Source organism: Bombus huntii, chromosome 9, assembly GCF_024542735.1.
Source record: "Bombus huntii isolate Logan2020A chromosome 9, iyBomHunt1.1, whole genome shotgun sequence".
In the NCBI taxonomy this organism is placed as follows: domain Eukaryota; kingdom Metazoa; phylum Arthropoda; class Insecta; order Hymenoptera; family Apidae; genus Bombus; species Bombus huntii.
The window spans coordinates 6,444,056-6,470,835 of NC_066246.1; the positions used below are offsets into that span (position 1 = coordinate 6,444,056).

The following is a 26,780-nucleotide window of genomic DNA, read 5'->3' on the forward strand; positions in this document are numbered from 1 at the left end:
AGTTAGATCATTGACTTGGATTCACAGACGAGGTAAGTATGTGAGAGTATATATATACTTCGTATGAGAATGTATGCCATCTAGCGTAAAGAAGGAGTATTCAAAATATATATTTTTGCGAAGTGGAATGAAAAAGATGTCAGATACAGGGAATTACTATGTGCTTGCTTGGACGTAAAGAGCATATTTCATATCTTATTATTTTGGAAACGAAATATTTTGCATCAAAATAAAGTTTTATATATGTTATTTATACATTATACAATATTAAAATTCAAGCTGTTCTCGGTTATTGCACTAACCTCGAGATCTTTGTTAATCAGCTGTGTTGCTGATATGATATTATTGACATTTTGTTAAAGTTAATACTAGTACATACTATATTTGTTAGTTGCAAAAGCAATGAATTCTTCGCTCAATGAGCAATGACGAATGCTGGTTTACCAAGTTGAAGGTGGTTGTACTATGCATTGTATGTAGAATGTCATTCTTTGACAAATATTTAACCTTATTGCAATTGCTTCTTTTTTTCTTGTAGAAAAAAGCTGTACTTTCTCTTTTGTATAATTATAGAGTAACAAAACATTTTATCTTTATGATACATTGAAGAATTTTAAGTGACATAGATAGTATTTGCGAATACTGTGAGAATGGACAGCCTTTTCACACAAAATATTTCAGACGAACCAGAGGATATACCACAAACAGATGAACCAGTATGGATTCTTGGGAAAAAATATAATGCCATAAGAGGTCTAATACACAGTTACAGTAAAGAGATCTATAATAAATTAGATATGTAAGATCTTAAATTTCAGAACTGGACATAATTCGTAGGGATATAAGATCCAAGTTATGGTTTACTTACCGAAAAAATTTTGTGCCTATTGGCGGTTACAATTCTACATTTACATCCGACAAAGGTTGGGGTTGTATGTTAAGATGTGGTCAAATGGTTCTTGGTCAAGCTTTAATTATATTACATTTAGGTAATTGTTAATTTGAATCTAATAATTTTATTACTTTACGTTTAATGTTCTTATAACAATTTTAAATACTTAGTTGTTCATAATTGCATCAATAAAATCTATCAATTAAATCATTTTGTAACATAATAATGGTTCCTAAAATAAAATATTGATAATTATAGTTATATAAATTGTAAATATTTAATTTTTAAATGTTAAAAAATTAAAAATAGGTAGAGATTGGCAATGGACTGCAGAAACTAGAAACAGTACGTACCTGAAAATTCTAGAACGTTTTGAAGACAAACGAACTGCTGCTTTCTCTATTCATCAAATTGCATCAATGGGAGCATCAGAAGGAAAAGAAGTTGGACAATGGTTTGGACCCAACACAATAGCACAAGTATTAAAGTACATATTTATTATATTTTAAATATTTCTAATATAAGATTTGATATTTTATCAAATTTCAATTTTTAGAAAATTAGTTGTGTTTGATGAATGGAGTTCAATTACAATACACGTTGCTTTGGATAATACATTAATAGTTAATGACATTTGTAAGTAATCAAAACTCTTCATTTTAATATGTCTATTATTTAATAAATTTTAATAAATTTTTAAACATTAAACTGTATCATATAATTAAACATTTATAGTAAAGCAATGTAGAGTAGAAGGAGGAACAACAGTGGAAGCTGATGGTGCTGTACCATTGAAAGCACCTAGCCAATGGAAACCTTTATTACTTTTAATACCTCTTCGCCTTGGATTAAGCGAGATTAATCCAATCTACATTAACGGTCTTAAAGTAATAAAGAAATCAATTCTTGCATGAATGGCTAAAATTGGAGTGAAATATGAATGAAGTTAAGGATAATATATTCATACCTATAATTTTTCAGACTTCATTCAAAATTCCACAATCTCTAGGAGTAATAGGAGGAAAACCTAATCTTGCACTATATTTCATAGGATGTGTTGGTATGTATACATATAAAAATAGAATTATCAAATTAAAAAAAGATACAATGAAAATGTACACAAATTACAATTTTGCATTTGCAGAAAATGAAGTAATTTATTTAGATCCTCATACAACACAAAGATCGGGTAGTGTTGGCAAAAAACTAGAAGAGGAAGAGATTGAAATGGATGCTACCTACCATTGTAAATCTTCTAGTCGTATACCTATCATGGGAATAGACCCTTCTGTAGCACTTGTTAGTATATAATTAATTTTTGTTTTTTAAAAATTAGTCAGAGAATTAAGCAATTTATAAAATAAAATATATTTTTATGAAGTAAAAGAATAACGTTCCATTTCAGTGTTTCTTTTGCGCAACTGAAAAGGACTTTAAATCTTTATGCAAATCTATTCAGGAAGAATTAATAACACCAGAAAAGCAACCTTTACTTGAATTATGTGCAGAAAGATTAGCACAATGGTCACCAATTGAAGACATAGCTTCAGAAGCTACAGCAACTTCAACTTGTAAGTATTTTGAAGTTGATATAACATTAACAAAAAAAAAGGAAAATTTTACTAAAGGATTAAATAATTCGAAATTTCATTTATTGTAGTCCGTCTTAGTAATTCTTTGTTATAGTTGTAGATTTTGAACATATAGATCCACAATATGATACATCTGATGAAGACTTTGAATTTCTTGGTTGACATTTAATCAGCAATTAACAAAATCTACGATATAAATAATGTATATATAACATCAAAAATGATCCATTCGTACATAAAATACAACCATTCATTCAATATCTACATTTGACTTAAACTAGTACTATTTCAAAGTACTAGTAATTGAATAATAAAATAATTTATATCAAATAATTAAAATACTGTATATATTACTTATAGTTACATTTTTTGGACATGAGTGATCTATTCACATTGTTAATATAATATAATTTTGATATAAACGAATTTTTCTGTAAAGAGTATATTCAAATCACAAATAAAAAGATATTTAATTTTACAAACAACACAGAATGTACTTACTTACTTTTTACACCAATGAAAAAAATTAATAATAATATGTATTAAGTCTCGTAAATAGTTAAATTATTTTAATAATTATGCGTTAAAAATAATTTAAGTACACAAACATACACATATTTGAAATAAATTAATTTTAAACATAAAGTATACTATGTGTAATATTTATTTATTTATTTATTCTCAAACTGTACAATAGAAAAAATTACTTATTAGTTGGACTTGATAAAAATATAAAAAATTAAGAACACTCATGTCCTTAAAATATTTTTGCCTTCTTTAACAGATAATGCATGTGATGATCTTAATATATAGTGATATGTCTCCAATGGCATGCAAAAGTTTTCAGTCAGATAGTTTTCACCACACATTACAACAGTGATATCTAAAAACTTTTAATTAATATTGGATCTTGGGTATATTGGATACTGACTGGAAATTTTTAAACATGCTAGCTTTACAATTTTTAGATAACTGTAACACACAATATAATAGTGTTTATTTGACATATTGTTTTCTCTTATTTGCGATACACATGTATCTAATATTGCTTAAAAATTTTTTAGATGTCTATTTTGGTATATACTGTATACTAAAAGATCTACTTCGCCGGGAACTTTTGTATGCCATTGTATATCGTAAATTTACAAAAATGAACAAAAATCAAATTGAATATTTAAATATAAAAACTTGATTATAACTTTATACATTATTTATTTTAAAAATATGTTGGTAATTCATAAAGCTAAAATTTAAATCCAGGAATGTAAAAATTGTTTATTAACATAAGTATATGAAAGAAAAACAAACAGATTTTTATATTGATTTACATTATGTATGATTGCATTAATACATTTTCGATTTTATAGAATTTATAATATTACCTATGTTAATAATAAAAACTTTCACAATTTCAAAATTATATAAAGTGCATAGGAACAATAGATAAAATTTTATCAAAAATATTCAATGATGTTTTATAGTTCGAAGTTATATACAATTAAAAATTTTATAAAATGACGAAAAATATTACTATTTCTACATATACTTAAACAAATTATTTTAATGTTATGTTATTCTATGTGGCTAATAGTTGAATTTGTATTCAAATAATAATGAGATTTATACTACAATCTAATATAAATATATCTACATTTTTATAGAATTGACTAAAAACATAAAAAAATGGCTAGTTTATAGCTTACTAACTGCTTGTTACATCAAAAATATGAAAATTTAACATCATGTGATACCTAAATATGTATACACTTTCAAACATGGAATTAATTTTTAATGAATAAATATTTTGTAGTATAATATTTAAGATCAATTTTGGTCGCACTTTATAAACAGCAAAATGTATTTATTTGAACACTATAAAATTTTCTGTGCTTCAACTTTTATATAATAAAGTAAAGTATACAATTTAAAAATATCTAGTATATAATTTTGTATGTATTATATGAATAAAAAGAATTTTGGTAATATAAAATTTATACGTGTATATTGTAATTGTAACAGAACTCATAATTTCATTAATATTTTGTTAGAAATTGAAGATGATGATATATTATAATTTATCTCATATTAGATAATATGACGTTGTAACTGTTATTAAGTTCCCAATAAAAACTTTTTGTTAACAACATTAAAAATTAGAACTAAATTTTATGTATTTATATTATACTTTTATTACTTATTACTTTCAATGTACAGAATTTTTTACATTTAAACGATCATTAGTCATTTAAGTATAAAGTGTTATATTAAATGTTAGTAGTTATTTTATGTAACATATCCAAATGTGATTTTTCAAATTACTCATTTACGAAATTCATTCATTCAAATTTATACAAAAATAAATATTATATGTTCACGTTTGTACTATGTTGTAACTTTATAGTATTGTATGTATATATATAGACCATTATTACAAAATGCATAAATAACATGCATAAGTATATATGAATTCTGTACTTGCTGTGAAATAGAAAAATAGATATTTCAGAGGATAAATTTAATAACATATGATACAAACATATTTAATTTCAAAAACATACGAGGTAAAAGAAAATATTGCACTTGTTTAAATTTTATAGATAAAAGAGGGATATTTCATACGTATTGTAACACATTAAATATACAATACATAAAAATGTATATGATATTATAACAAAACTAAAATTGACTATATAAAAAGGGAAACATTTTAATAAAGACTGAAACATCATATTTCTGTATTACACAAATGAGAGAGAGAAATTTACACTTACTATTCGTTAATGAGTAATTAATAAATCTAGAATATCTTTGGAAAAAACATAAATTCGTTGTATAATTAAAAGATTATTGATTCTATTTGATCTCTGATATGCTGTATTTACGATCCTTCAAATTAATTACAACTACAGTTATATTGTCTGCAGAACCCCTATATGTTAAAAAGACAAATACATAATAAAAATCTGATTTAAATCAATATTTGTAAAGATCGTAGGATCGAATTGTATTACCTGTAATAACTTTGTAATGTGATACTTTTTGCACCAAAATGTGGTTCGTTTATACGTTCCTTAATAAACGCGACAGCCTCTTCATTTGTAAAAGTATCCCATAAACCGTCTGATGCCAGGACGATAAACATCGGATTATGGTCACTTAGATCAAAAGTCAAAATATCAGGATCAGCAATCACTAATTTTTTATCTTTTAATGGATAATCTCCCAAAGCTCGAGAAGTTGCTAATATACCAGCAACTCTCCATACACCATTAAATGTTACTAAACCACCAGCTTTGTTAATTCTCCTTCTTTCTCTTTCCTAAAAATTATTTTCACAAATGAAAAAATATATTTACTATTAAATAACATAAATTTATTACATAAGACCTAAGCAATTTATATAAATAAAATTATATACTTGTTGCGGCTTATGGTCAAAGGATAAAGGTATGGCATTTCCTTTTCCATCACACATTACACCTCTTGAATCTCCAACATTTGCTACAATTAATTTATTGTCTTCTAAGAGAGCAATTAAAGCAGTTGTACCTGTATTATACATTTATAAAAGTTATTTTTAAATCTGAATAAATAAAGTATATAAATTGTAAAAAGATAATTACCAGCTACATCCATATTTTTCTTTGCAGCCTCAACTAATAATTTATCTACGGCCAATACTTCATCAGTTAGTAATCTACCATAGTTTATTTTATTTCCATCCAAGTAATTTGTAATATCCACTTTTGGTGGCTTTTCCACTGTTCTACATGGTTTTACCTTACAGTTAAAACAAAAAATACTGTTTTATACATTTACCATTTTAAAAGATATCAAATTTAATATCAATCATACCTCTCTTGTTATTGGTCTTGACAAGCTATCCAATTTATCAAGTAATTCTGGATCAGTTACATCAACATTTTTTTTCATACAATCATCTGTTAAAGAAGTGCTTACAGTTTTACGAAAAGATTTTTTGCGTTCAATGTGATCTGCATTACTTTTTTCCTCTTTCTTCTCTGTTTCTTCATTTTCCTTTATGTCTTCTGATATGTGTGTTGCTTTACCAGCTATCATATCTTTTAATTCAATCACTTTTTTATTAATGTTTGGAATAAGTTTATCACGTGCATAATTTGCTGCAAACTATTAAGAAATAAAAACATATGTCAGCATTTTACATTTATAAGTAATAAATATGTTTAAAATATTGGCATATCATTGGTATACTATCATTGAAATATTTCATACTATTTAAAGTAAAACTAACAATAGTAATATAATATATTAAATATATCTTAATAATCTGTTTTACCATAAGTAAAAAAATTTTTCATTTATTTATTATTTACATATTGTTGAGTCATTTGCTAAAGATATTGGTGTATGAAGGACATTTAATTTTTTGTCTTATTATTACATGCACTGCTGTAGTAATTTTTAAATTTTTCTATATAAGCTAAGCTATTATATAACATAAACATAATGATATTTTATGTTATTCTATAATCTATAATGGTGTTCTAAATAATTGATATATATTAACTCATAAAATACATAAGTATATGAATATATTATGATATTAATAAAATCTATTTCCATATTTCCATATTATCTCTGTATAACTTTATCATTATTTACCTTATTCCTGTGTTTCTAATCTGCAATTTTGGAAGATAATAGTCATATAACATCATAAATTTAGAAATTTGAAAATGATAATGTTATGTGATAAGTAATTATGTAAAGTCAAGTAAAAATGATAAGTAATCATTAAAAAATATCCTATTTGAACAATTGATTGAATAATTGATTAAGTTCCTATTAAATAGACTCATGTGTCTGATCTTTTTGAACTTACTTCTCCACCATGTCCATCAAATATTGCAAATAAAGATACACCTGTATTGTTCATATCTTCATTTACGACAAAACGATCTTCCATACGAGCTCTATGACCTTGAATAGCATATGCAGCAATGTGTCCTTGTTTTAATTCCCAACTCAGCTTCATCCCATTATTTACAGAATCATTAACCAAAAATGGTAGTTTTGATACCTAAAGATAATAAGACACGATGCAAATGTTTATTTCTCTTTTGTAATGCTTTGAGCAACAAATAATTAAGTAATTTTTTCAACTAATATATATCATATTTAATTACATAAGTATAATGCTAATTAGTCCTATTTGTATAATATATTATTATATAGCTTATTCTCTAGTTCATTTACTTTCGATGTAGTACGACCAAGTGTATATTGGATTTTTCCTAGTAGTGATCGGCTCCATATATCAATAGTTTGTATATAAAATAGAATTACTGCCAAAACTGCACCACAAATTAATACTTCTGGCTTCAATGCATAGACTCTCATGATTCTCCAAAAATAGCCTAAAGGAGAATTTATGCCAGCATTTAATCCTGTGGGAATACCCACTGCAAACTTTGATACTAGCTTCATGTATGATACATATGTCTATTGCACAATAACAAAAATACAAAATTATTGATAATAGCTGTTATTATAAAGAAATCATAAATTTCAAATAGTCAAGTATATCATAATCTATGAATATTTCTTTCTAATAAAAGAATAAACTTATATTACTTTCTACTTAAAGTATATTACAAAGATTCAAAAGCAATCAATCGAGACTATTTTTGAATACTAAACAGAATACAGAAATCGTAGATCGAACGAATTTTTCTAAAAAGAAGAAAACATTATATCTTTTAAATTATTTTTATGTCACCTGATATAAAATCTTGTCTTCTAGTTCGTCATCCATAATCTAATGCATTAACACCTTAAATTAAGCCAGTTTTCTTGTAAACCTAAATATCAATAAATATTCGATAATTATTTACAATTAACACGCACTTGACCAAATATGCATCAAAATTCATATAATCGTTCGTTCGATAAAAGATTATAACTTCAAGGAAAATAAAAATTTGTATACTATTTGGTATTTACAGCAGACGCTACCAAATTACAAACGTTACTGTAGATAGACGTTTGACCTCACGCCGTAATTTTAAGCATGCGGCATTGCTGGCATTTCACGTTATTCACATAATTAACAAGATTACTTTATATCTATAGAATCAGATATAATTTAAGTATTTTGAATGACATAACCAGTAGAAATATCTTATGAGGTATAACATAGTAAAGAAGATAAGAAAAAATAATTTGTTAAAGTATAAGATTAAATACAAAAATTTAATACATTACAATTTTAAATGAAATAATTAATAATCACAATACCATATAGTATACAGTACAATTTCTTTAATCGTGACTTTCACATATGTATATGCAGGTAAATGTTTCATTGAGATTTTCAAGATTACTTTATAAACAAGGATATAGAAGAAAACAAAATTCTTTTTATTATTAGAATTATAACATATAAAACATATTTTCGTATTTATATTAAGAGCCCATAAACAAAATTGTTCTAAAATTAACAAGTCAAATTTATTGCATATATAAAATATGTAAAAATTTTAAAAATTGTTTGACTCTACTTAACTTTATTCAGGGAGTTAAGACTGTATTACATATGCATAAGTGCAACGTTATGTAGGCTAGAGCGTGATTAAATAGTACATATTTTGTATGTAAGCATATATACCGGATATAGTTGCAACGATGTATGTATTACGTTGCTGTACGCTGTAAACTGCATAGGGAGAACTGTCATGCGTTGCTACGACGTGAGTTTAGAAGCCGCGTAAATATGGCTGCGACAATAACGAATGTTTAATATTACCCAGTGTAATGAGTTCGCGTGATGATCGTGATTGTCCTCGTTGGCGTAAGGTGATGAGATCAATGTGTCATCAACAAAGATGAGCGAAAGGAAGTTTACCCGTGGCCTGGGTAAACCGGGCATGGCCGCTCAATTACGAGAAACCGTCTCTCAGGTAGTACGAGAGAGTACCGTACAGGTAGGTTTTTCGGCACGATACATTTTGCCGCATGATTTTCTGCATATATTTTTACATTATTTTCTGAATAACAAATATGCAACAATTGATACCAGTGAAAATATGTTCTCTCTGCAGTCATTTATCAGGACCTTCATAATATCGTTAATTCATTATTCATGATAATTGCTGTCAACTGGACAGGGCTAACTATAAATATTTCAAGCTAAAGAAGAGATAAAATAACGTCGAATCAACAATTTAGTTATATTTTTGGAACGTTATTTTTTATTTTATCATAGTAGGGTTGAGACATGAAATTCTGGTTTTTTAAGGATAATGTTATTCACACTGAAACATGTCCATTTATGGTATCTTGTAATACCTTGATTCATTATTCATTAATTATTACCTTGAATTAAAAATAAATTACATTATTCTTAAAAGCAATTATTTGACCTGTCGTATTGTCATAATAAGTATTGACAAAGTAATATTTAATTTTTAAAGTTTATGTTACAAGTTTTAATGTATGTAGATTATAGCCTTCTATATAGTTTACTGTTGCTGTTTATCTTTATTTCAAATTTTTTAAATAATTCTTATTACAATATCAAAGTAATTTAAATCAACATATGTATACATATCTTTCTTAATTTGTATTATTTATTTTAAGAAAATGTTTTAATTTCAGAATAAGCCACATCTAGTAGAACCCATAGATTTTGAAACTTTTGTATTAAAGAATAAAACTTTATTACAAAACGACCCTCAGAGAGAACTCCTGCTATACCCTAGGGATGATATTTCAGTGAGTTTTAACTTACTATTTCTTATCTATTCTGAAACACTTACATCCGTTGCAGGGACAGATAAGTTATCAGATAGGACCATGCACAGGATGTTTAATATCATGCAATTTTTGGAATCTACTTTTTAAATTTATTATTTAAAAAGTGTAATGTCGAACTTAGTGTCTATTGTCCATAATATATAATAATGTATATTTTTAATCTTATTACTAAAAAGTTTACTGAAATAAATTATTTAATTTTAAGTATTTTTTTAATTGTTTTAATATCCTCTTTCTAATGTAGCAAGTGGTATTACCTAGAAGATATCGTACTCTTGTACCAACTATACCACAAACTTCAGATAATGAGGAAGGGGAAGAGAATCTTCTTACAAAAGAATGTTTACGGAGTTACACATCTAATTGGAATCTCATACATTATAAATATTCAGCATATAGTGGAACTTATCTTGAGTTACCTAAGTATAAATATAAAACTTGACTATAAATAATATTTTATTATTGCAAAATTTTATTTCATAAAATATAAAATATATTGTTGTAGCTTATATGTATTTTCTTATTTTTTAGAATAGCAAAAATAGATGATCTAAAAGATGAAGTGTATGAAATTGATACAGAAGTAGACCAAGTTGATGAGGTAAAATATTTTGCTTCTAATATGAACTTTTTGAAGGTTGGATTATGATATTTCTTATTAAAATATCATTTACTTGCATTATATTTGGATAAATAAGATTTGTATATTAAATATATTATCTTTTACATTATATTTTATACACAAATAGCAAAAAATATTTTTTTTTTTTTTATTTATTTGTTGAAATTACAATCAATTCTCGCGTTGAGAATTTTCAGTAATTTTTCTGGCGTGGCGCAGTGACATGGCTGTTTATTTACAATAAGTTAATACTTATTATAGATAGGTATAATTTATAAGTATTATAAGTAAGTGCATATGCTTAATTTGGATAATTAAGTGAATCTAACGTTTAGGTCAAGATATTTTAATATTATCTTTTTCATGTAATTTTTCTGTAAGAAAATAATGTTAAATATCGCTTTTACAACATTTATTAAATTCATCTATTATTATTTCTGATTATCATTATAGACCTATGAGAAATTAAGATAATAAATTTATAAGGGAGAAATAAGAAATTAAAACAACTTGTTCAATTTTATTAGGAATTAACAAAGAGTAATGGAATAACAAAGGAAGGCTATTTAATGAAAGGACCAGAAATTGGTAGTAGTGACCGCATGTTTGCAAATATTGGTTCAAAATCATTTAAGAGAAGGTTTTGTCATCTTCGTCAAGAAGTTGATGGCACATACATTCTTGAACTTTTTAAAGATGAAAAAAAGGGTGAAGCTAAACTGACGATAGTAATGGATTTTTGCACTGAAGTTATTAGAAATCCAAAACGTGGAAGGTATTGTTTTGAATTAAGAATGAGCGGGACTCATAAATCGTACACATTAGCAGCAGACAATGAAACAGATATGCAGGATTGGTTATTAAAGTTAAGCTCAGTATTACAGCATTATAAGCAGCAAGAAGAAAAACGTGCTGCTTCGTTAGAGAGAGCGTGCAATACACCTCCTCCTTCTCCTCAACCTATGCAGGTATTAAAAGTAGAAATAAGCATTGTTTCCAATGTTGTAAGTGTACTTCTTTACATATAATTCCACTTGAGTTTATTGTATTATTTGTAGGTTTATGGAACGCTCAAAGGCTTAGAACAAAGTATGAATCCACAACTGATAAAGTATTCTAGGGAAACAGATACTAGTATTGCATTAGCGAGACGAGAATGTCGCAAACAATTGTTTAGTATTTATCCTCATATTCCACATATTAAACAACAACCAGGCACTTGTAATGAACAGAATATTGATCCATACAAAGAACAATTTGGGCAGAGAATTTTTGTAAAATGTGAAAGTCTTAAATTTAGATTACAAGCACCAATAGATGAGAAAGAATCATTATGTCAGGTGGAACCATATCAAACTACACTAAGTCTTTATGATGCAAGAAATGGCAGGAAGCTAACTGAAAATTTTCATTTTGATATCAATCATGAGGTTGTTCAAGGAATAGTAAAAGAATTAAGTCCTGTAGGTATTATGACAGAATCTACAGAAAATATTAAACTACCAGATGATCTGAAAAATATACCACTAGATTGGATTAAATATCCAAAACAGGTTTGTTCTTTCTTTTTCTAAAGTAACAAATTTTTAACAATAATGTTAATATCATTGTGTAGTTTACTAATAGCAGTGTATATTTTTATAGGCCATATTTAGTATTAGTAATCCGCACCCTGATATATTTTTGGTTGTAAGAATAGATAAAATATTACAAGGGAATATATGCCAAACTTCTGAACCATATTTAAGGGCTACAAAAGATCCACGATTAGGTTTAAAAGTACATAAACAAGTTAGAGCATGTTGCCAAAGGTAAGTTTATATGTAGTTACATTTTTAACCTGTATATTTTTCTGTACATTGTAAAATTTTGTCCAAAAAATTATAAATTTTTTAGATTGGGAAATTATAGAATGCCGTTTGCTTGGGCTGCCAGACCATTATTTAGGTTATATAGTAATGAATTAGATACATCATCAGACTTTCCTGCAATATATAGGCAAGAAGGAAATAAAATAAAAGATGAAGAATTACTCAAACTCCTTTCAGAGTATAGAAAGTATGCATATATAATATATAGTAAGGTATATATGATATATATTTTGATATTTTTTATTATAGGCCTGAAAAACTTAGTAAATTGACTGTGATACCTGGTTGGTTGAAAATAAGAATTGAGTCAATTACAGATTTACCTGACAGTATGTATCTGGAGAATAACATTTTTTTTACTATGTATAAACTTGAATAATAAAATCTAATTTTCATTTTTTCTTTACAGATACATTATCTACATCTTTAGCAGCTTTAAAGCCATTTCCATTACCGCCAATATCTGAACCAACTCTTGAGATCGCAGAGTTTGAAAGTACTTCAGAGAAAGATGTTCATCCATACACAACTTATATTAACCATCTTTATGTATATCCGCAAACTCTTTGCTTTGATACTCAAAAAATATTTACCAGAGCTAGAAACATTGCGTGCGTTATTGAATTACGAGACAATGATTGTGAAAATGCCACACCTTTAAGGGTATGTAGAATATGTTATTTCATAGATTATTAAATTATTGCTAATACTTTTCGGATTTTTTCATAATAGTGTATATATGGAAGACCTGGTGCTCCACTTTTATGTTTACGAGCATCTTGCGCAGTTTTACATCATAATGCAGTTCCTTCTTGGTATGAAGAAATTAAAATAAGGTTACCATCAAAACTTCATGCCAAGCATCATTTACTCTTTTCTTTTTACCACATAAGTTGTGATATGAACAAGAAAAAAGAAAATGGTGTTGAAAATTGTGTTGGTTATGCTTGGTCTCCATTGTTGCATAAAGGAAGGTATGATAATGTTAGGAATTACGATTTATATATCACTAATAAAACACTGATATGTAATTATAATTGTATACTATATAAATATGAGATATTATATTTACAAAGTAAACTTTCTAATCAAATCTTGTATTATTTGTATTAATTTTGTATATCTTACATAGATTAAATGTGGATATGGATATGAATGTACAAGCACTACCTGTTGCAACACATTTACCGCCAGGATATCTTTCAATACAACCTCTAGGACTAGGAAAAGGGGTAAAAATAAAATGACGTTATATATTTATATTTTATTAATTCAAAAAAATAATAAAATATGATAATCATTTATAGCTATCGCGTTTAATATCTTAAAGATAAATTTTTCGTTGTTCTAGAATGCTGGACCGGAAATTATATGGGTTGATTCTCAACGACCGGTATTTACAGTAGCATTTCAATTGATTTCAACTGTATTCACACGTGATGTACATTTACATAATTTATTTGCTCATATGGAACGCATCCTAGATACAAAACTAGGAGCGGTACCAGCGGATTCGGAAACATGCAAAATATTAAAAGCTGCTCATGCAGTACAATTAGTTACAGTTATTACATTTCTTCCTACTATATTGAATCAGTTATTTACATTGTTAACATGTACTACAAATGAAGAAGTTGGATGGTATATTATAAGAGTTTTAATACATTTCATAAATATGGTGCATGAAGCTGGTAGGAAAGAAACACTTCAGGCTTATATTAAGGTAAATATTACTAATAGAATTGATTAATTTTACTAGTAAATTTTATATCATTATCTTTTACAGTTTGTTTTTGTGCCACCTTCTCAAGGAAATGGTATTATAACAGTTCATGAACAATTAGGAAAACATCTTCCTACATTATTGCAGCCAAGTAATACTGACTTTCTAGTAGTAAATAAATTTATGCATCATTCCAGTTTCTTTTTTGAAATAATGATTAAGAGTATGGCACAGCATTTGCTTTCGACAGGAAGGATAAAAGTATGTTTTGTAATAATATAAAAAATATAATTTATTAGAAAGTATAAATCAATTAACATCTTTTACAGATGCATAGAAATGAAAGATTTTCAAAAGAATATCATGAAAAAATTCGAAATTTAGTGGAAGTTATTATGCCTTATCTTATGAACAAATATAAAGAGATGCCAGTTGAAACACATGAATTAAACAAAAGTCTTGCACAATTTTTAAAAGTAAGTAAATGCTATATATTATTTACAGGTTAAATATTTTTTTTAGAGTAAAGATAATACAGCAAATGATAAGCATAAGTTTTATAAAGTCTCATACTGTAATTGTTAATGATAGTATTTTATTATTATATAAAAATAGATTTTTTTAAATAATCATTAATTCTTCATATCTTAAAATAGCGATGCCTTACATTTATGGATCGTGGGTTCGTTTTCCGTTTAATAAATTCATACATGGACAATTTCTCTCCTGGAGATCAACGTACACTACATGATTTTAAATTTACATTCTTGCAAATAATTTGTTCACACGAGCATTATGTGTCTTTCAATTTACCAATGATGCAATCACGAATCATTTCCAAAGGTAAAATTAACTACTACTATATTATATTTGATGCCTAATGTTTCGTAAATATAATCATTTTATGCTTTATTTAGAAGATACAGAGAGTGATCCAGAATGTGATGGTATGTTAAGTCATACACTCCCATCTTTATTGTGATTTGTTACCGTAGCCATAGTGAGTGGGAGTTGCATACAATTTTCTTATTATTAATCACTATCAATCAGTAGATGTTTAGAAAATACTTTCATGGCATTCTTATTTGTTGCTATGCAAGCCTGTTTCATTATATTTAAATGCACTGAAAATTGTCAAATGGAATTTATGAAGTACTGAACTTTGCAATATAGAATATATAGATTTACACACTCACATAAATTTTATGTTATATTTTATACTTTTATGCAAAACTTCTTATTTTTATTTTAATACATATTTGCTATTTAAAAATATTTAATGTAAAAAAACTGCATGAATTTGCAAACGTTTTACAAAATCATGGTTATAATTAGTAATATTCACATAATTAATCAATAGGTAATTTCAGATAAAAGATCTTTTTCACTTAAATATTAAGTACCTATAAAATAATCAATATTGTCGATAGCAAACTAATGAAAAAATTTCATTTAAGCTACTGTAATTTCATTCAATTTTTCCTATATTTAGGTGATCCTTGTATGTACATGTTTTTCTATTTTCATATTATCTAAAATTATAGTAAATCAAATAAGTTTATCAATTTGAAATATTCATTACAGATTTAATAAATGAATATTGTTTGTCAGAAGATTTTTGCAAACATCATTTCTTAGTTGGACTGTTAATGCAAGAAGTTAGAACCTCCTTAAATGAAATTGTACAAATTCGTAAAGTGGCAATATCTACATTAAGAGATTTAATGGCAAAGCATGAACTTGATGATAGATATCAGAATAAGGTAAATTGCTTTTATTTATTTCTACCTCTGTATTTTTATTCTAATATGATATCTTACATATATTGTACTTTTGATATAATTAATGTTTTCAAAGTAAGTACAAATATTTAAGTAAATTTAATTCTAAAATAATGTAATTTTATTATTACAGGGTCAATTAAGTAGAATAGCATCCACTTACATACCATGGCTAGGTATTGTATTGGAAAATCTACATCGATTGCAATCCATACATGATAACAGTAAAACAGAAGTTAGGCAAAATGGCACAAATAGAATATCAACTAGTAGTTCATTTTTGGCAAATAAAGATACCGCGAGTACTACTGCGACCACTGGAACTCCAAAATCAATACATAGGTAAACAAATTTTTCAGTATCATATTTGCTTAAGATAAATAAAAAAATAAGAGAAACAATCTACATAAAAAAATATATGTAGGCTTACATTACATTTGGAAACTCAATCTCCAATAAGGGCGTCTATGCATTTACGAGATTCTACATACTTCGCAGCCATAGCAGGCCAAGGATTAGTTAATGGATATTCCTGTACTAGTATAGAATCAGATACATCAACAATATCTGGTGCTTCTCAATCGAATATATCTCAAGAAACTACTATTATTCGTGAACCTATCGAAAATGGTACTGGCGAAAAAAAAAGACATTCTCGTTCTTTAAGTGTTACACAATCGTCACCTAGATGCGATAAATTGCAGTCGTCGGAAGTTAAGGATATTTTACTTTGTTTTCTATTTGTAATAAAATACTTAGGTGATCATCAAGTTATTGCTTGGTGGCAACAATGCAGCGATTGTGAAATTTTAAGTTTCTTTACAGTAATTGAGTAAGTTAATGTCGAGTTAAACATAAAAGTTACTTCTAGTGCAGAATAGGCGTTATTATGTTCATTCTTTATTTCAGAATGAGCCTTCATCATTTTAAATATATTGGGAAAAGGCAAATAGCTGCAAACATGGTAAATAGTTCTGGAAAACCTCGAACAGTGAAAGCAATGACATTACCAGCTAGAATGGCACCTCCAGATTTTTCTAACGATGGACCCGCTACTAGTACTTTACAACCACATAATACTACTGCACGGGAAAATCTTGTTGAAAGCGATAGTGGGAAAGTGCATCAAGCTTTATTAGAAGCGAATATGGCGACAGAAGTTGGTCTAATTGCATTGGATTGTTTAGGATTATTTTGTATTCATTTTAAGGTATAAAAGAAATTTTCCACTTATACATATGTCATAATTTAGAAATATTTATCTGTGTTATATTTGGTTTTTCTTCTTTTTTTTGTATAGGATGTGCTTCTAACAGCAGATGGTGATAATCCCATAATGCAGAAAGTATTTAGTATATATTTATCGTTTTTGCAAGTTGGACAGTCTGAAACCTTACTACGGCACGTTTTTGCCAGTTTCAGAGCCTTTTTAAATAATTATTCTATAATTCTATTTCAAGGTATGAATTTTAACAGTTGAGTCTGATTCTATTGGGTGTAAATAAAAAACAGTTAAATATTTAATAAATTATACTGTCTCATTTTAATTAACTAGATATTATTATTCTTATAGGAAATGCCGTATTATGTGGACGTTTATGTTACGAATTATTACGTTGTTGTAATAGTAAGTTAAGTTCCATTCGGCAGGAATCTTGTGCTTTACTTTATCTTCTTATGAGAAGCAATTTTGAGTTCACCAGTAGGAAAGGACTAACTAGGGTTCACTTACAAGTAAGTATATGACGAAAATAATTTTCCCTTTTATACATTGCATTAAGTCTGATTATGCTTTAAAAATGTTAATACTTTATATTTATGTAAATAGGTAATTATATCTGTTTCTCAAATGCTTGGAAATGTTATTGGATTAAATAATTCAAGGTTTCAAGAATCATTATCATTAATAAATAGCTATGCTTCTTCTGATAAAGTGATGAAGGGTACTGGTTTTCCAGTTGAAGTTAAAGATCTGAATAAAAGAATTAGGACTGTTTTGATGGCCACAGCTCAAATGAGAGAACATAACAATGATCCTGAAATGTTGGTAGACCTACAACATAGTTTGGCTAATTCTTATGCCAGTACACCTGAATTGAGACATACATGGTTAGAAACTATGGCTAGAAATCACGCAAGAGATGGAAATTTTTCAGAGGTATACATTAAAAATTTTTTTTAAATAACTTAATATCTTTATGCTATATCACTTTTAGGCTGCTTGTTGTCAATTACATATTGCCGCATTAATAGCAGAGTATTTAAAATTGAGAAAAGTTCATACATGGGGTGCAGAAGCCTTTGACAAGATTTCTGAAAATATCTCTAGAGATGAATGCAGTCTTAAACTTGATGCTGGTGAGATTTGTATGTTTTGCACATGTTTGTATTATGTTACGTTTCTATTATTTTTTACATTCCTTTCTTCTTTTCATCTATTTCTTTATTGTTTCTTGTTAGAGCTATTAATTTATATTGGAATTATAACATTTTGTTTTTAATGCACTTTTTACTTTGAATTTCGATTTAAAAATTGTTACTGGAATTTTTTAATGTTGGTGAATTATTTGGAAATCAATTGTTTATTTTTAAATATAAAATTTTATAAACACTAGCATTATTTTAGGCGTGCAAGATATTCATTACAACGAATATATACTTCTTGAACAATTAGAACTTTGTGCTGAGATGTTAGAGAAAGCAGAACGATTTGAACTTCTTGGACATTTGTACAGATTAATAGTTCCTATGTACGAAGCGAAAAGAAATTATGAAGCTTTAGCAAATTGTTATTCTCATTTGGCACAAGCCTGTAATAAAATTGTTGAAGTTACAAAGTCCGGAAAAAGACTTCTTGGAAGATTTTATAGAGTTGCATTTTTTGGCACAGTAAATATTATTAATAGCCAATATTATAATGTTATTTCATTACATTTTGTATGTATAATTTGTAATAAATGTTTTTTAGGCATATTTTGAGGATGAAAATGGGCAAGAGTACATTTATAAAGAACCAAAAGTTACATCTTTATCTGAAATTTCAGAACGTCTCCATCATCTCTACTCTGAAAAATTTGGCTCAGAAAATGTTAAAATGATAATGGATTCTATACCTATCGACATAACCGAACTAGATTCAAAAATAGCGTATATTCAAGTGACACACGTTACACCTTATTTCGAAAAATATGAGTTAGAAACAAGACAAACAGAGTTTGAACAGAATCATAATATATCATGTTTTATGTTTGAAACTCCATTCACTAAAGAAGGAAAAGCCAGAGGTATTCCAGAAGAACAATGGAAACGTAGAACAATTCTTACAAGTAAGTTTACTTCATTATTATGTACCATATTATTTATAGATATATACGTGATAGCATATTTTATGATTTCAGCACAATATTCTTTTCCATACATTAAAAAACGTATTTTAGTTATTGAAAAACGAATAATGGAACTGAGTCCAATTGAAGTCGCTTTAGATGAAATGCGACAACGTGTCCAAGAATTAGAAGATGTAGCTCTTATAGGACCAACAGACGTGAAAAAATTGCAATTAAGATTACAAGGAAGTATATGTGTTACAGTAAATGCTGGACCACTCGCATACGCTTCCGCATTTTTAGATCCTGCACTGTCTCCACAATATCCAGATGATAAAGTTGAAGAACTAAAAGATGTTTTCAGGTATGTTTTTTAAAAAATATATCTCGCGTATGTACACACACACGCGCGCGCACACACACACACACAATCATTGCATTTTCAAAGTATATTACATTTCACACACAAAATTTATTAATTGGAATTATCTGATTTTCAGAGAATTTGTTAAAATATGTTACACAGCTCTGCAAATAAATAGTAAGTTGATTACATCTGATCAGCATGAATATCAAGAAGTGTTACGTGAGAATTATCAGAAACTTTGCCAAAATTTGTCATCATTACTTGGTGAACCTATTTGGCCTGATGAACAAGTTGGAAATTTTAAACGTAACAGCGCTGCTTTATTTAGTGCTATCAGTGGTGCTAGTAATCACACAAGTACAGCTTAAGATAAGAGGTCATTGAAATGAAATCATTTGCAATTAAATTAGCTTTATTTTTAATGCACATTTTGTTATAAGTGAATGATATAAATTGGGTCATATTAACCCATAATTAATTCGCATATGCTCAAAAGTACTTCTGTTACAAGTGATTAATGAATGAATATTGCCACTACGACTGTAAGTAAGACTATTACTGCATATTTACTTAAATTTTTTATTTGTTATAATCAAATTTATTTCTTTTTATAAAATGCGTATATATGTGCTTTATATTATTAATTTCTTTATCATTTATTCGAGTCTAAATGGTGAATAATAAGATCTTTTCTGCTCTATTTGATAGAATGGGAAAAATGCTAAAATATTTAGTTTAGGAGATCATTTCATAATAGATGCGTATCTATTATTCTCTTTGATCAATATAAAACTATAAATTATCTCAAGGCCTAATATTACAAAAGGTTCTTAATATCTAATCACTGCCATATTTTCATATATTTATTACATGTTTTGTTTTTCTTAAATAATTACGTCAATTGAAATATTATAGAGGCATGAAGATAAGAAGTAAAAAGAATACTACTGACATTTTTTTATTTCCATAAAAGATTCACTACATTTTTGCTAGTTACAAGATTTATAATCATCTATATTAAAAAAATATATGTTTTCTATATATTAGAAATATTACAGATACATTTAAATCTAATTAAATGTAGTATATTTTGGTGTCGAGCACCTAAAGGGGCATTTATACATGCGTATATATTCTGCAAGAATTCAATGATTTGTACATTAGAATATGTTAAAATGTGTAGGACTTAATTTGTATATATTTGTATAATTTATTCTACATATATATATGTATTATGTAAACATGTAGCTAGCAATTATTCTATATTTATGGAAATGTTATTATTTAATCGAGAAGAGGAGAATATTTTGTGATGTCATAACATTTTAAGAAATTTAAACATTTGAATCTTCATATATTTTTTTTACGCTTTTATATGATAACGACTAATAAAAAATTAAGTTTTAATTACAAATTTTTCTTCAGTATCTTCTATACGAAGTTTTTATAATATCTCCTCATTTTGATTAATAATATAATAAAATTTTATGGACGATGTACTTAACAAAATTTTTCGTAACAAGTGTTTCAACAAATTTTTGTTTTATATTATGTGCGAATTTCTTCGATATATCTCTCTTATAATAGGATTTTGATAGGGAATAACACTTTATTATATTTATACAGCATATTATTTTTTTCAAAATTAGCTATACATAAGAATACAGAAATTTGAAATTTTTTAATTTATTGCACATAAAATATCACCAAACTAAATAAACAGTAGAAAAAATTTGTTTTATATAAATCTTATTTCTTCTAGTTGATCAAATTTTGCTAATTATCATATGTATAAAAAAAAGATATTAATTGCATTATAGAATTCAGGCTAAAAAATTTTGCAGAATTTATGTGCTATTATGGGTACTCAATTTGTATATAATTGTAATTAGTACATATAAAATATTGTTTTGATAATTAAATATTATTATTTATCTTTATAAATATATATTATTTGATATTAGAATTTTATGTTCAAATTATATTATGTTATGTGATTGTCATACATTTGCAATTTTGGTAGTACAAAAAAACTGTTTATGTGACATTTGTGCAAGCAAAGAATAGAATTTATAATAAATGTATATTTAAATAACCACAAAAAATTATTCATTTTGAAGTCTGGTGAGATTGTGATTACGATTGTGCTGTAGAAAGTAAATTATTGTATAAACACAGAATATAATTATGCATTAATAATTTTAAGAGCTTACTCAATAACTTGAACATTGTATTGAATATTGAACATAAAATTAATTATTTCATTTTTTATTTTTATTGTTACAATTATTACAAACTATTTTACTTTCAAAATTGCAATTTTAAAAATGCGTATACAGCTCTTACACTACAAAAAAAATGCTGAGTGAAGAACTATATAATATGTAAATGAAAACTATTAGATTTATGTTTTAGTAGAGTTCATTTACATGGTGGATAAATTACGAAATAATAAAAATACTTGACTGGAATGTTGTAAAACTTATGTGCCATTGCAAATTATTTCTTTTATTCAGACTGCACTAGTAGTCTAGCTATAGCATAAATTAGATCGCACAGTAATGCGTCTGAATATTTGGAAATATATGTTGATATTTGTCTTAACTATATTTAAGATAGCAAATAATACTATTAGAAATAGAAAGAGTTATGTTTACTAAGCTATGAATTGTTTATTAAAAGAATAACTACATTTAAGAAATAACTATATTTCATACGCATAATAACACATTGATTTTTTTAGCACAAAGTTAAGTTGGACCAGTGTTATTAAATTTTATCAAATTTATTGCTTTTGCACTTGTAAATTCAAGAAAGCTAAAACTCTCTACAAATAAGTGAGGCAATAATTACGAATTATTTAAAATTATTAAGAATTTTATTCAAATATACGTATATAAAGATAAAAGTTAATTATGTGTTAGACACATAATCAAATGAAAATTATATCAGAAATATTCTTAAAGATGAGTTGAATATAAAATACAATTAATAATTATTGCTTCTCTTTGCATATTATATGTGTATATATATATATGATTTTGATTAATAAAAGTTTGCCATGTTGCAAATTTATTAAATGAAATTTTAAAAAATATGTTTCAAGATACAGTGCCTCTTTAGTTGCAAAAATATTTATAAATAAAAGTCCGAATGCTGTCCAATGATATGTTAAAGTCTACTTTGATGATGACTTAAATGTAAGTTTGACCATGACATATAATATATTGCACAAAATATATGACTGTCGTAATTTACATTCGATATGAAATTTTATAATATGGAAATATTTTGAATTATGGATGCATGTGAGAGAGAGAAGAATATAATAAGTGTCTAAATTCAATGATAAAGTTGAATGATGCATGAAAATAAATGTTGCAACTATGTAAGTAATATTAGTGTAATCATAATTTTAATGAATAGAAACAGTGGAAATATAAAACTTGCTTTGAAAAAATTCAGATTTATTTATTAGATATGTAATGGATTTATGAAAATATATAAAGTATTTCTTAGACAGTGATTGCATTAAATCATACTGCGCAAATAAAATAATTTGTTTATTAAATTAAATAAATTGTAAGACGATAATAAGTTTAAAGTTTACTTACTTGCATGTTTTGGCTTATTTCGTATATAAATTGCTTCGACGAAATAATATAACTAAAGTCAGTTAAAACTAATTATATCACCAAAGTTGAAATTAAAACAGAGGATGAATAGCACGTTTCTTCTAGGCAAGGACATTAGAAAAGTATACGTTCTGAAAAGAAGAAAAAGATCCATTATAGATTTCTACTATTTCCAATATATAATTTAACTTTATCAATTTTAAGGATTTTCAAATATGTATTAATTCTGAACAATTTTTCCCTATACATATAACCGTTTCTCGGTTAGATTCCCAAGATATTTATAATAACATCAACAATAATAATACATACTTTTGGTACTTTTTATCTTAATGTGGATTAAGTTTCGAATATCTTTATGTACGAACATGGTGATATAGGTATGTTCATGCCACGATACTGATATGTATTATTATGTGTACTCTTATTGTATATACTATTGATTGTGATTGTAGAGCAACTTGATCACAGCCATATTGTAGCTTTAGTATGTAGCGTCACTATCGTTCGACTAGCGTACTTCACTCTCCTGTATTCTCCATCGCCCTTGCAGAATCTACATTTTGTCATTAATAGACACGACACGACGTACTGCGAGGGTAAAGAGGAGGATAGGAGAGTAAAGTACTTATACACAGATTTCTACCTAGAACTTCTATGTTAAAAGTACACATAGTTATGAAGTACGCCAGTCGAACGATAGTGGCGCTATGCACTAAAGCTACGATATGGTTGCGATTAAGATGCTTCGCGGGCGCGGGATCTCGTAGAATATAGAGTACAGAACAGACTACAGTACTAAAGTTCAGAGTACAGAGTACGGACTACTGACAGTGCGAGGCTGACCTGTACGACACAAGGTTGCCTCACTCGATAGCTGTCTCATTTGAATTGACTCGCGCTGCCAAGTAGCAAAGTACGCGAGGCGGAGTATCGACGAAGTTGTTCAATACGTGTTAAGGCAAAGCAAGTAAGGAATTGCGAGCACCTTTGATCTCGTCAAAAGACCGACAATCGCCCTATTTGCTCGTATCGAGACAGCCTCGCCTTGAGTGTACATATCATTATATATATCAGTGTCCGCTATGTCTAGATATTGTATACGATATGATACGTACACAGTGTTATATCAGTGCATAACAAGAGAAGTTCGTTGAAATGCGGGCCATACAAACGATAACGTTACACAGATACATGGTGGATAGAGCATGAGCCTGATAAACTCTGATGAATTAAGAGAGGGAAAGAGAAAGTTGTCGGAAGTTCTCGTTTGTATGCGATACATAGCCTGCGTTATTTCAACGTTATATACTGAGAAAAGTCCACAATACTCCATCAGTTACGAAGTGTAGTGGCATTTGGAGTTCAAGTTTGGAGTTCTTCCCCCTTCCTTCTTTTTTATCAAATGTCGATGGTATGTTCCATAAATGTACAACACGATCGTACGTTCAAGGCGGCATTTATTTAAATATGCATATTCCATATGTTGCACGATTCCATTATGTGCAAATAGACTTATAATAGACAAATATATGCAATGTAGAAAATAGACTTTGAATTAAATTAAACTATACGTATTTTTATTAATAACATGAAACTGAAACTATGAAAAATACTTATGATAGAAAAAATAATTTATAAGTCAATAATATTTCAATAAAATTGACTCAATTACGATTAATATCCTATTTAACAATTGCAATTTTTTTTTCATAGATTTAGAGATGTTTTGAATATCAAATAGAGATATGTAAATGGGTATAAGATGATATTTCCATGGTTGATCAGAGATGGTCTGCAAGTTGTAGACTTATTTGCAATATGAATTGTGTTAATATAACAATTAGAGTATACTTTGGTACAGTTATACTGCCAAGACCACAAAGCAGAAATATATCTGGTTTTATGGTTTAGAATATCGACCTATATCTGGTCCTAATAACCATAGTTTTTCAATGGAATTAAAATTATCAACTACAGCTAAATGTAGCTGTTTAGGTCTAGGAAGAACTAAGAGTCCAGTACATCCTGAATATGCTAGTTACGATGCTAGACTACACACATTTGCAACATGGCCAAAATCTATACCACAAAGGAAGGAACAGTTAGCAGATGCAGGCTTTTACTATATTGGAAAAGGTGATCAAACTTTCTGTTACTACTGTGGAGTTGGTTTAAAAGATTGGGAACCAGAAAATGATCCTTGGGAGCAACATGCAAAGTGGTTTTCTAAATGCTGCTATTTATTAATGGTTCAAGGGCAAGATTATGTAAATAAAATAACAGGTCAGGATATATCTCCACTTTTTAAAGAAGTAAGCACATATTCTTATATTCTTAACTATATATATTTTATGTCATGTGTATAATTAATAATTCCATTGCACACTTATCTACATTATATTTATTTCAGGAAACAGTGCAAATTGAAGGTACAGACTCTGTAATATCCAATGATAAAAGTAATACCGATAAAAAGGCTAACTTAAAGGAAATTAGTAAGTAATAAAAATACAAAGAAAGATTGATCATAAATTGAATTAATTGATTTGAATTAAATCCATATTCATATAATAAATTTTATTATATATTTAATTTAACGAAATGTACTGTCTACTGTTGTAGTAACTTTGAAAGAAGAAAATAGAAAATTAAAAGAAGCTCGTTTATGTAAAATTTGCATGGATCGAGAAATAGCAATTGTATTTTTACCTTGCGGACACTTAGCAACTTGTGCTTACTGTGCATCATCTCTTACATATTGCCTAATGTGTCGACAAGAAATTAAAGCCACTGTTCGTACATTTCTATCATAAATCGAATAATAAAATATTAATTGATGTACATATTATTAAATTTTCTTATACAAATTTAATAATTTAAAATATAAAAATATATATGTATAAAATTATATTTTTTGTATATTTTATGAAAATGATGTACATATATTATTGTATTTGTAATTTAGTCCTATTAAATTAAGCCCACATAGTGAAAGAAACAAATTGTATAATAATAGTATAGTGTTTACCAAACAGAAAACTGTGTTACTGCTATTAATGGTTACAGTAATAATAAACATATAATATTAAATATTACGATAGTAACATTCCTAACGATATAACGCACGAGCCATTTTTATCATAAATTTTTCTCGCAATTACGATCACGATC

The 26,780-nt window shown here is 27.2% G+C and overlaps 4 protein-coding genes across 15 annotated transcripts; 3 read left to right on the plus strand and 1 right to left on the minus strand.

The window, feature by feature from the left end:
* The first annotated feature begins 111 nt into the window (after positions 1-111).
* On the plus strand, positions 112-4,312 carry LOC126869875 (cysteine protease ATG4B). 5 transcript variants are annotated; one of them, XM_050627009.1, is made up of 10 exons: positions 112-472; positions 574-753; positions 819-989; positions 1,202-1,379; positions 1,449-1,528; positions 1,628-1,779; positions 1,874-1,952; positions 2,037-2,191; positions 2,298-2,463; positions 3,549-4,312. In XM_050627009.1, exons 2-10 carry the CDS (start codon positions 651-653, stop codon positions 3,674-3,676), a joined length of 1,212 nt encoding a protein of 403 aa, XP_050482966.1. In that variant the 5' UTR covers positions 112-472; positions 574-650; the 3' UTR covers positions 3,677-4,312. The 5 variants fall into 5 exon arrangements, with proteins under 5 accessions (XP_050482966.1, XP_050482964.1, XP_050482963.1 ...); XM_050627007.1 differs by having other exon boundaries at positions 113-472; positions 539-753; XM_050627006.1 differs by having other exon boundaries at positions 113-454; positions 539-753.
* LOC126869870 (protein phosphatase 1L) lies at positions 3,740-25,329 on the minus strand. Of its 5 annotated transcripts, XM_050626994.1 has the most exons (11): positions 23,919-25,329; positions 23,586-23,737; positions 9,134-9,242; positions 8,246-8,327; positions 7,723-7,968; positions 7,349-7,546; positions 6,340-6,633; positions 6,108-6,264; positions 5,903-6,033; positions 5,496-5,803; positions 3,740-5,413 (listed from the first exon to the last, which is right to left on the minus strand). In XM_050626994.1, the coding sequence occupies exons 4-11, from the start codon at positions 8,279-8,281 to the stop codon at positions 5,338-5,340; spliced, it is 1,446 nt and encodes a 481-aa protein (XP_050482951.1). In that variant the 5' UTR covers positions 8,282-8,327; positions 9,134-9,242; positions 23,586-23,737; positions 23,919-25,329; the 3' UTR covers positions 3,740-5,337. The 5 variants fall into 5 exon arrangements, 4 of the variants coding, with proteins under 4 accessions (XP_050482951.1, XP_050482952.1, XP_050482953.1 ...); XM_050626995.1 differs by lacking the exon at positions 9,134-9,242 and having other exon boundaries at positions 23,590-23,737; XM_050626996.1 differs by lacking the exon at positions 9,134-9,242.
* On the plus strand, positions 9,302-23,568 carry LOC126869858 (dedicator of cytokinesis protein 9). 4 transcript variants are annotated; one of them, XM_050626919.1, is made up of 29 exons: positions 9,302-9,449; positions 10,123-10,239; positions 10,526-10,704; positions 10,813-10,882; positions 11,431-11,871; positions 11,962-12,456; positions 12,548-12,714; positions 12,800-12,961; positions 13,024-13,103; positions 13,184-13,437; positions 13,507-13,748; positions 13,907-14,006; positions 14,126-14,497; positions 14,561-14,758; positions 14,827-14,973; positions 15,154-15,340; positions 15,415-15,444; positions 16,082-16,260; positions 16,412-16,620; positions 16,703-17,110; positions 17,188-17,488; positions 17,579-17,738; positions 17,852-18,012; positions 18,107-18,436; positions 18,495-18,645; positions 18,905-19,167; positions 19,247-19,604; positions 19,677-19,968; positions 20,105-23,568. In XM_050626919.1, exons 1-29 carry the CDS (start codon positions 9,351-9,353, stop codon positions 20,337-20,339), a joined length of 6,387 nt encoding a protein of 2,128 aa, XP_050482876.1. In that variant the 5' UTR covers positions 9,302-9,350; the 3' UTR covers positions 20,340-23,568. The 4 variants fall into 4 exon arrangements, with proteins under 4 accessions (XP_050482876.1, XP_050482877.1, XP_050482878.1 ...); XM_050626920.1 differs by having other exon boundaries at positions 18,495-18,636; XM_050626921.1 differs by lacking the exon at positions 15,415-15,444.
* On the plus strand, positions 23,965-26,704 carry LOC126869533 (baculoviral IAP repeat-containing protein 8-like). The gene is given in 6 exon segments (XM_050626184.1): positions 23,965-23,986; positions 24,062-24,225; positions 25,329-25,506; positions 25,509-25,921; positions 26,020-26,104; positions 26,232-26,704. Coding segments are annotated over 6 exon segments (1,053 nt in total). The 3' UTR covers positions 26,423-26,704.
* The last annotated feature ends 76 nt before the right edge of the window (positions 26,705-26,780 follow it).